This window comes from Lytechinus variegatus, chromosome 13 (assembly GCF_018143015.1).
Source record: "Lytechinus variegatus isolate NC3 chromosome 13, Lvar_3.0, whole genome shotgun sequence".
Taxonomy (NCBI): domain Eukaryota; kingdom Metazoa; phylum Echinodermata; class Echinoidea; order Temnopleuroida; family Toxopneustidae; genus Lytechinus; species Lytechinus variegatus.
In genome coordinates, this window is record NC_054752.1 from 13,498,814 (window position 1) to 13,510,211 (window position 11,398).

The following is an 11,398-nucleotide window of genomic DNA, read 5'->3' on the forward strand; positions in this document are numbered from 1 at the left end:
AAGTTATACTTGAAACAAAATTAGAAATGTATCGTATACGCAATGGTTGTAGTAGCAGTAGAAGAAGTAGTCATGGGAGTATAATACGTAGAAGTAGTCATGGTAGTAGTAGTTAAAGTTGCTGTTGCATTCGTATTTGACTTACCGATAGCACAAGGAATTAAACCTTACTGTCTGATCACTAACCTTAACTGGTGGTGTAATTACAAAACTAATATGGCCGGGTAACACGTTTAGTGAACTGGTGGTGATGGTTGTAGTAGTATATTGGTGGAAGTAGTGCTAAAAGTAAGATTAGGATGACGAGGAAGAGAAAGAGTGTCGCAAGAGCAGAAGTAACAGTAAGTAGCATGTAGTAATAGTTATAACAGACCTGTTGGTAGCAGCTAGTACTGTTAGTGATAGTTGTAACAAAAAAAAGAATAGCAGTAAATGGTGGAGGCGGCGGCAATTGTAAAAGTGATAAGGGGTGTATAGTGGTACTACTAGTAGTAATGGTATATTAGTACATTTTGCTAGTAAACGTAATATTAGTACAGGAAGGAGTAGAATAGTAGTTGTGGTAAAGTAATATTAGAAGAAGAAGTACATGTAGTAGCAGAAGAAAGGGATGAAGAAGAAGAAGGTGAAGAAGAAGAAGAAGAGGAAGAAGAAGTAGTATATAATGGCTGTGGTGGTAGTAGTAGTAATAGTATAGTAGTCATTAGTATAGGTATTATAGTACGAGTGGTTCTAGTAACCGCAGCAGTAGTGGTTGCAGGAGTAATGGTAGTCATGGAAATAATATTTTCAAAACGTAGTCATATAGTAATAGTATTAGTAGTAGCAGTAGTAGTAGTAGTAGTAATGATAATAGTAGTAGTAGTAGAAGTAGTAGTAGTAGTAGTATAGCATTTAGTAGAATAGGAAGTGTAAAAAAGTAGTAATACTATAAGGATGGGAGGAGTAGAAGTAGAATTAATATCGTCGGTAACGCTGTAATTGAAAAATGAAAGTGATTAATAGAGGGAGTTTATGCGATCTTGGTAGTTATAGTAGAAAGTGCAACAGTAGTATAAGTAGTATAATTTGTAGCAGTAGAAGTAATCTTGATAGAATAGCTGATGTTGATGTAGCAGTAGTGTAGTAGAAATAGCAGTAGAAGGCAGCAGTGGTAGTCATGACAGTAGTAGTAGTAGTAGTAGTAGTAGTAGTAGTAGAAGTATTAGTATTAGTAGTAGTAGTATATTAGCAGCAGCAGCAGTCATAGTAGTAGCGGTAATGGTGATAGTGGTAGTATAGTAGTTAAAGTAAAAAAAAATAGTAGATGTGATAGAAGTAGTAATAGAACTGAGATACTGTGGAAGTAATAGCATAAACATTACCAATGCAAATAGCATTAGTAATGTAGTGGCTTTAGTGATGATAGTAGACGTAGTAATAATAGTAGCAGTTGTAGTAGTATAATAGTAGTAGTAGTAGTAGTAGTAGTAGAAGTAGTAGTAAAAGTAGTAGAAGTAGTAGTAGAATAATGGTAGTAGCAGTTTGAATAGGAACATGAATTGTGGAAGTATAGTAATAGCATTAGTACGAGGGGTATGGTATTAGTATTAGTGGTGGTAAAAGTAGTATACTAGTAGTTCTAGCATAGTGCTGGTATTATATAAGAAGAATAATGGTAAAATATATCAGCAGTCATGGAGCAGCATGTAGCCGTTGTAGTAGAAAAAAAGTATAGTAGTAGTAATAGAAGCAGTGATAAGTAGTAAAAGTAGTAGTAGTAGAAGAAGAAGTAGCAGTAGTAGCAGAAAGAGTAGAAGCAGTAGTAAAATTATACACTGTTAGAAAATTTGAATAAAAGAAGTTCCTGCAGCTGAGTCTCGAGAACACCTGTAATCTTACCAGATTGCGTAATCTTACAGGAAATTGGTATTTGGTGTATGAAATCTTACATTTTTCCTTAAATCAAACACCCTTTCCCCTTTTTAATCACACCTGTTCTGTTAAATTGCAGAAAAATTCCTGTTTTATGAATATACAGAATGATTCTGTTATTACTTTCTGCAAAATCTTCTCTTTTTCTGTAAAATCACGGGTTTTTTAAACAGTGTAGTAGTATAAGTAGAAGTAGAAATAGTAATAGTAGTTGTAATAGTATTAGTCATGGTAGCAGTAGTAGTATAAATAATAATAGTAGTTGTAGTAGAAGTAGTAGTAGTAGTAGTAGTTATGGTAGAAGTAGCAGTAGTAGTAGCAGCAGTAGCAGCAGCAGCAGCAGCAGCAGTAGTAGAAGTAGTAGTAGTAGTAGTAGGAGTATTAGTAATTATAGCAGGAGTAGAGTAGCAGTCGTAGTTACAGCAGAGGTGAAAGTAATAGTTGTAATTTTAATTGAAATACTCGTGTTCGTCGTCGGCGCGCCGCGTCGTTATTGTAGAAATGCAGGTTCCAGGCTCGTTTGCAGAATTCAGAGCTTTCTCTCAGTTGTCTCTTCAATAAAGGGATGCAAATGGATGGACGTCAAAATTGTGTAAATCATATGTTCTTTCAAGAAGGTAAAACTTGTACAGAAACTAAACACTGAAAGGCACAATAAGAATGTTTAGTCGGAAATACATGAATGTCAATACAGTCCAACGATATCGGCTACGGTCTCGTTGATTGATCTACATGTAACATGTGTAAATACGTGATACATTTAAGTGATATTACAAAATTGATATAGTGTATTATTCAGTGAATAAAGGGTGATAAATACTATTCAGATTATAAAATGAACATATTAATCAATAATACATGGTACTCATTGTAGTTCAAAAGCAATAAACTACACGTCACTCCACCTAAAAGATCTTTGAAAATTGCATCTATACAGACATCCAATGTTTCATAAACTGCACCGAACGTACAAAATGGTTTTCTTACAAAATGTTTGAAATCATTTACAGTATTGTTAAAATCACAGGAGTATATTTACAAATTGAGGTTGAGAAGATGAGCATCCCGTGGCATAGTAATTCTATTGAATTGCTTGATTGATCGTGTATTAATTATTTCCACAGCAAAGCTTTCGCGTTTAACGTTAGTATTTTAAGGGAGTGATTCCGATTTGGTTAATTGACCCTCGAGATTGACATCTTGGCCCCGTTGCATAAAAGTTACTATATTTATTATGGTAACATTGTCATCCTATGGTCACTACCACGTGATAGCAAAGTTACCATAATCAATAGTGACTTTTATGGGACCCAGATGCCCATTCGTTGATCGTACGATGCCCCTACGATGTATTCACGAGCTATGTTCCTACGCTCGTGTAAAATTTGTATCGGAACTATACCCTATAAGGACGACGGAAATTATATAGTCATAGTACGCCATGTAAACGAGATAGATCAAAGACCTTACCATCCTTACAGCATGCACTAATTCTTAGAGGCATTGAAATCAGCATGCCCAAATCATAATCAGAAAGTTTCTACCTATTTTCAATTCAATGAGGTTGTTAGACTGTTACATCGAGTTAAATAAAACTAGACGCTGATTCCACGCATTTAACAGGCATTCGGTACCAATTTCGCTAAAGTTTTCATAGGATATCAGCCACAACCTAATCAGTGGCGTAGACAGGTCCTTAGACCTGGGGGGGGGGGGGATGATCCCTAGCTGGGTCATAATTATATATATATATATATATATATATATATTATATATATACATATATATATATATAATTAATATATAAATATAATATGAAAGAGTGAATATTGAGTGAAAAAAACCTCGGATATCACTGAGGCCATCCAAAATTTGCACTTTCATTCCAAAATCATTCATTTACTAATTCGCTCCTTAGAGACTGAAAATTTTCACCTTTCCTTTGCAAAGTAGCGGTTGAGGACATGGCCAGCAGGGAAAAGGGTCAGTGTATGTGTATAGGTAATTTCTTATTAATTCGTTTGAACAGTGTTAATGTGTTATGAAAGCAATTGCTCTGAAAGGGAGTGATTAAGCGACACTTTCTTAAATCTGTAATGAAATATTTTGAACTTATCTCCTTTGCAAATACATAATTATTATAAGGAAATGTACTTGGTGAAACTCTGAATAACGATCCTTAAATGTATATGACGACGCAAGACAGTTGTTATTACTTAAAACTTGCAAGTTGTAAATGCATATAAGATGACTGACTCTGAATAAAAGTCCACTTTTGATCATGTTTGTCATTGCTGTACGTTATGATTATTACTGCTATTATTATTGATTGATTTTAACTAGCATTCACTGCTTTATTACTGTATAGTTTTGCTTCTTCCCCCACAGAAACCTGGGGGGGGGGATGATTGTACACACCATCCCCCCCACCTAAAATTCTGGGGGGGATGCATCCCCCCCGCTATCTACGCCCCTGAACCTAATAATGTGAATAATGATAATCAGAATGATATCATTTAAAAAAGCGCAAGTTATAAAGTAATATTTTGGGTTCTTGATTTTTGTGTGTGCTCGAGTTGTAAGATTTCTTATCCTGGGACCTGAACTTATTGTCTAATCTATCTTAGGATTTGTCTCAATTCATCCATGCACATTTTCCGTGTATAAGACGGATAACTGATAGTACCCAAGGAGTATAGCTTTTCAATAAAAATTGCACTAAATCAACAACCTCTTCAGACTTTGACAAACTTTACACTCAAATCCAATCGCTAATGTCAACACAAACGAATATAGTGTTGTTGACAATTATTGTTCCCGACAATGATCTAACCCTGAAAAAAAAAACAATAAATATAAACATTTTCATATTCATATAAATATAAAACATTTGTATTTTTATATACATGTCCGTTCATTGCGCAACTTTCTGAAACATCTTCTAAAACAGTTTCATGATAAATTGAGGCACTATAACAATCAGTGTGCCATATTGACTCCGTGGTCACAATCGTGAATAACATTAACAATAAATATGCAAAATAGAAAGAAATTGTCTCCTGTTGTTTTAATCATCGCATGACTGTGATCATGATTGTGAGCTTCTGGAGCTTCGTGAGAACAAAGGCAATGCTACCGTCGAGTGCGTGTTCCCTGTGGAATGTCCCGACTTAAAATGCGCCATCGCGCGATCCTCCGTCATCACCTTACGACCACCGCTTTGCCGATACCGCCGCGAGTAACATCGGCACGAGTAACAGCACGAGCATTCCTTCCGAAAATAGCGCTGAAAGTTCCGGCCCATGAAGGAATACACGAACGGGTTAACGCAAGAGTTCGCGTAGGTCAGGAGGTGCGCGAAGACTTTGACTCCGTACATGAAGTTGGTCTGGGGAAAGTTGCGATCGAAACGGAACCAGAGGTTGACCACGTAGATGGGAAACCAACAGACTGCGAACACGATGACGACGCTCAACACCATCAGCGTTACCCGCCGCTTCTGTTTATGATTTCGACGATGATTCTGACTTTGACTGGCCTCTTCTTCGCCTGATAGAAAGAACAAACCGCAAACGTTATGTTGAGACTTTGTTTAATTCACTTAATAGGACACACGTTTTGTTTTTTAGAACGACCCAAACGATACAGAAAACTTAGAACGATACAGAAATCTAAGTGTTATACCAGAACTCCGATAGATAGGTCTCTATCCCATACCCAGGAGCAGGTGGCGACAAACCAAGTCAGTACAACTCGTGATCAGACGAAGAAAAGGAGTCATTAAAAAAAAAGGAGGTTTGCTCCTCCAAATTGTCAGATAATGACGTTCGTACTCAGCCGATCGGGCATTTTTTTTCTCACTGCTCCTCTATCTAGTGTTAGCACGAGTTGCGACGTATCATTAGACCCTCACCTTACAATATCTGGGGACTGGGGGACGTTTCATAAAGCTGTTCTTAAGTTAAGAGCGACTTTAAGAACGACTGGGGATCCATTCTTACGCGCTAAACAATCGCCAATGGTGTGTACTATTTTACAAGAAAGGATCACCAGTCGTTCTTAAAGTCGCTCTTTACTTACGAACAACTTTTTGAAAAACCCACCTGGTCGTGGCCTAAAATATCGCAAGGAATGTAATGGGATTTCTAGAACACATTCTTAGATAACCTGCACCCCTTGATCTCACTTTAGATGGAGCATGTACTTTGATGTATGGCAAGCCGTTTATCTCATAAAATGCGTAAAATTATATTAAATTTTCTCAACTAAAAAGTCATTTCATCGGAGAAAAGCGTTCCAGCGATAAACTGAAGTTATTGCATTCATGGGTCAAACGGCTTGCCATATGCATGTCAAATTGAAAACAATTGTTTAGAAGTTATGTTCTTAACCTACCTGGCAGGGCTGTTCTCCAAAGTGTTCTTAGCATGGACACATAACATACTACGATGATGACTAGGGGAATGACGTAGAGAAATATGACGGTGAAAAGACCATAGGCTGGATACATGTATTGTTTGTACGGCCAGTCCTCGTAGCAAACTGGTCCGAACTCGAACTGTTTGACGTCAAAATACACCGCAATTGGAATTGCGATTAACGCTGAAACTGGATATGAATAGAAAAATAATTTATACATCAGTTTGTTATGTTACGAAGCACCACATTAATGTTGGGTAGTCAGATGCCTGTTTCCTCAGGTTCCAAGCCCTTATCATGTTTACTGGAAACATTATGTTATTAAAGGTGTCAGAGTAGCGATTCATAGGATAGCGCCAGCTTTGTCGAAGTTGGGAGAGGTTTATGCCTATTGGAAATTGTTATTGTTATTAGAAAAAAAATCACAATTATCCCCGTTATGTCAACATTGAAGTCTCTATTCCTGACTTAATTTTTACAATAAAAAAAAAAATCTGCATTACATTACAAGTGTTCATGTGGGGGCAAAGTAGGCCTATACCTGAAATTACTTTCCTCTAACGATGGTGATATGAAATGAGCAGAGCTATCAAGTGACATTCATGTTGGATTTACTTTGATCCAATCAAATAAGAGAAACACAAGAAAAACGAAGGAATTCGGGCAACCATGAAGTCAAGAAAAGAGAGATGAATACGTGACACCAATTGTTAATCCATGACACGTAAGCATATAGAAAAAAATGAGTTGTAACTAGTTTAAAAAAACATATAATGGAAGATGACGAAATGAACATTTCAAATTGATCAAAATTAATATCAGTGAAATACCTCATTTATTTTGTTTTAAAACATAAATTTCAGGTAGCAAAGTTGATGAGTTATCTTTCTAGCAAAGTTCGTGTACAAAATTACAATTTCGAAGGACCCCATGGAAGAACAGTTATTAATAACAATAGAATGGGCCATCCTCCATTATGATCTGTACGTTATGTTGAATTGAGCATGCATATTTTTTTTTTAATATGGAAATAAATACAAACAAGCCCAGTGAATGTTTTACCTCGATACGAGGCAATACCGCAATGGCGGCGGAAGCCAGACATTTTAGGGGGATGGGCACCATCAATTTTTTTTTGACAGGCCCAAAAAACCAAAAAACCCAAAAAAATTAACACAAAATTACTAAGTTAACTTACTTCCCCATATACAACCACTGACAACGAGCACTCCCGATTGTGTTCTTGTCCCTAGTGAACGTAGAGGGCGCATGATTGCTTGGTATCTGTCGATGCTCATGGCTGTTAATGTCATACAAGTAGCTTGAGCTGTAACCTGAAGTGAACGAAGACAAAACATGATAACTGTGATCAGATGATAGTAATTAAAAAAAGTACAATAATAATCAAATTTATTTGCTTTGGTTTGCCTATGTCATTACCGTATGGAAACTATGGACTTCAAACATGATATAGCAAATAAAAATATCCCTCCAGATGTATTCGTCTTCACTGCTCATTACAATGTTCACGAATTACAACGGGAGATTTCAGGACGGCAGACTAAAGACGTCTTTTTATGATTCTGGTTTCTATTGTATCAAAGAACGTCGATGAAAACCCATACAAGCCCTATTCAACAATTGGAATTATATCGTGCACGCTCATTTCGATGTTTTCCCCCTTCTAAATGCAGTTTTGCTTGAAATGGATGCATTGGAAACAATTCAGACGGAATGGAGTAGCGTTCCCGCATGTGAAGACGGAAAACAAAACCGACGATGTTTTCTGAGTGACAGTTGCAAAAAGACAGTTGAAAGTAGCGCATTCCCATGGCAGGAGATCCAGCTCGAAGTTATGGTCTCGCGGAAGACACTGAATTCTTCAATGTTATTGATATCTTTTTTTATCCTCAGGAGTTTGGAAAACCTTACGGAAAATCCCGAAATTTCAAGTATTCAGTTTCATGCATGTTTGGTCCAAAGAATATTTCTTGAAATATTCACACTGATGATATCTACCAATCATAATAACAATTATTGTAATCATAATTGTTGTTATTATTATAAGGCCAATCATTATTGTCGTTTTATTAGTATGACATTAATAACACTACTACTACTACTACTACTACTACTACTACTACTACTACTACTACTACTACTACTACTACTACTACTACTACTACTACTACTAACTACTGCTACTACTACTACTACTACTACTACTACTACTACTACTACTACTACTATACTACTACTACTACTACTGCTACTACTACTACTATTACTACTACTACTTCTCCTACTCCTACTTCTACTACTCCGAACTACTCCTCCTCCTACTACTACTTCTACTACTGATACTAATAATGATAATAACAATTTATGAAAATCTAGCATGGAATATTTTTTTCACACAAAAGGTATGCAAACACAGTGTAAATGGGCAATAACCCCAAATAAAAACAAATACATATTTCTAAATGAATAGCCCTATACACCAGGTTCATACTAATCAAGGTCCGTTGTGTCTAAAAATAGGCGAACGGTCTGCTTTGCAGATGAAATATCTCGGTCACGTTGTAAGACTAAACTCATGAAATGTCCCGATATCTAGGGCTTAATCCTCTTTTATTCAATTAATTAAGTTTTCAAAATTTAAATCTGATATCGGTCGTGAACAAAAGAAATGAAACCTATGGGATGTACAAAACTTTATCTCAAAATGTTATTGGTTTCACAAATAGTGGAGAAAAATAAAGGAGCACAAAAATAAGAAACATACTAAACTTCGGTCATGTCGGTGGGCTGTTTAATAAACACCAAATTCATTAGTGGTCTAGTTTTCACGTCATGTCCAGCTCCTTGTTTTATCCCTGTACATCACTAGCTCATTCTCTCGCTCTCCTAAGGTTCATCACAGTTCAAATAATCTTGGCAATATTTCATACATGAATAGAGATATTAGTATTATGTCCAAGTTTCATGAATTAGATCCATAAACTTTCAAAGTGTTGACGGCGATTCAACAAAATACCCCCAACATGGCCAAAGTTTATTGACCCTAAATGACATTTGACTTAAGCCATGTGACCTGACACTCATGCAGGATATTTAGTAGTACTTGATTAGACTTTTGTCGAAGTTTCATGGATTATGTTCATATACTTCTTAAGTGATGATGACATTTCAAAACTTTTTGGTTAATATTTAAATGTTTACGACACCGTCTTCGCCTCCACCGCCGTCGGAAAAGCGGCGCCAATAGTCCCGCTCTGCGTTGCAGGCGAGACGAAAATGGGAATAAGATGATAATAATGATCTAATGCAAAACGTACACAAATATTAAAAAATAATCAACCTAATATAAAAAAAGAAATAAAAGTGAAATGAATATATAAACATGAATTGATAAACAAATTCTTTAAAATAGAATAATCAGCACATACCTGCATCATGTACATGACGAATTTACATATAAATCTTCCAAAGATCCAGTTATTCGTCGCATAAACAGCCGCTGTGAACGGTGCACAGCACACCAAAAACGCAATGTCCGTGATAGCTAAATTCATTATGTAGTAATTCGTTGCAGTTCTCATCTGAACATGACCGGATATGACGTAACACACGATGGCATTGCCGCTGACGCCGACAACGGTGATGATGCCGAAGAGCAAAGGCACAAGCCAGTTGGTGAGGGTGACGGTCGGCGTTCCGTCCTCGTCATCCGGTCCCGCCGTCCCCGATACCATCTCATCGTTGATGTATGGGAAGGTCACGTTCACACCAAGAGGTGGCGTAGTCGTCATCGTCGCTCTGTACCAAGAAATCAAATTAAATCGAAAGTAACGCAAAGGTCTTGCTAATTAGAGGAATATTGACTTCTCCGTCGAAACACGACGGGGAATCTTACCGACTGTTCCTAAGAGAGCGATTTCAAATTAAACAATTCCAATCTTTTATCTTTCTTCGTTCGGAAGCGGGAACATTATCGCACACCCTCATTGGTTTTCATGACATTTAGGAGTTTTCGCACCGTGACGGAGAACAGACTTTAGAACAGTAAATGTATTGAAAATGCCCGTCAAATGGCAATCAACAGCTGTGATGTGATGTGAGGTCTTTGTAAAAAAAATGGTGAATCAGAACAGCAGTTTCCTCCTAATTTTGGAGCTGACGAAAAATTGCAAATATATCGTTTGTCCTTAGTCCAGGACGAAACTGCTGCTTTGTTTCACAAATTTTCGACAAAGACTTATTGGTTGCTCTTTATCATGAAGGGCATGTGATTTTCTGTGTTCCTGAAAGCGTTCGGCCTCGTGGTGCAAAAACTCTATATCATTGAAATAGAACAAGGACCGGACGATGCAACATTGGCATACATTGGTTGCATAGAATTGTTTAATCATGTTGTGTATTGGGAATATTGTGGGGCGTGAATTCTCCCCCTTTTTATTCTGCTATTGTCAGATATGATTTTAGGAAGATTGTGCTCCAAAGCCCGGTTGCATAAAAGTGTAGCGCTAACTTTGCCATCAAATGCATGGAAATTAATATAGATAGTACGTTCCTTAACAAGGCCAAATTTTCTTACGTTCATAAAGTTAAAGGTTCAGATGATGAATTATATATGTATATTTCATTGAAAGCAGGGTTGAAAAAAAGGTGATATTTTGAGTAACAATAAATAAGCAGATACTTCAATACAGGGCTTTGTGGCCGGAAATGATTCATAAAGCTAATATTTGATAGGTTCATTAATCAAGTAATTTTTTCCATTTAAATTCAAATGGTTATGTAATTTATGAACATCCCCTGTAAAAAAAACTAAAAACAAAAACAAATAAAAATTCAGAGAACAAAAAATCAAATAAAAAGAGAGAGAGAGAGAAAAAAAGAGGGGGGGGGGGTGGGAGGAGAAAGGGTTTTGTAAGAAGACATATTTGTAAGAAGAAATATTATGTTTTCACAAAATAGCCGCTAATAACAATACGATTGAATTGTAATGATTCTAATGAAATGTCAAAGATGGAAACGAAAATACATTATTGTTACACCTAAT

General features: G+C 36.5%; 1 protein-coding gene across 1 annotated transcript; it reads right to left on the bottom strand.

Annotated features, from left to right (window-relative positions):
- Nucleotides 1-2,270: 2,270 nt before the first annotated feature.
- On the bottom strand, nucleotides 2,271-10,150 carry LOC121426811 (G-protein coupled receptor 54-like). Its single transcript, XM_041623208.1, has 5 exons — nucleotides 9,783-10,150; nucleotides 7,532-7,667; nucleotides 6,310-6,522; nucleotides 4,394-5,463; nucleotides 2,271-3,586 (listed from the first exon to the last, which is right to left on the bottom strand). Exons 1-4 carry the CDS (start codon nucleotides 10,143-10,145, stop codon nucleotides 5,003-5,005), a joined length of 1,173 nt encoding a protein of 390 aa, XP_041479142.1. The 5' UTR covers nucleotides 10,146-10,150; the 3' UTR covers nucleotides 2,271-3,586; nucleotides 4,394-5,002.
- Between the last annotated feature and the right edge of the window lie 1,248 nt (nucleotides 10,151-11,398).

What these genes read in the sequence shown, in the direction of transcription:
- LOC121426811 (XM_041623208.1), bottom strand. Translation starts at nt 10,145, where the DNA reads ATGACGACTACGCCACCTCTTGGTGTGAACGTGACCTTCCCATACATC. An exon ending in CAGTGGTTGTATATGGGGAA is followed by an intron (nt 6,523 to 7,531) that starts GTAAGTTAACTT and finishes ATTCATATCCAG; the next exon opens with TTTCAGCGTTAATCGCAATT. An exon ending in TTGGAGAACAGCCCTGCCAG is followed by an intron (nt 5,464 to 6,309) that starts GTAGGTTAAGAA and finishes TCTTTCTATCAG; the next exon opens with GCGAAGAAGAGGCCAGTCAA.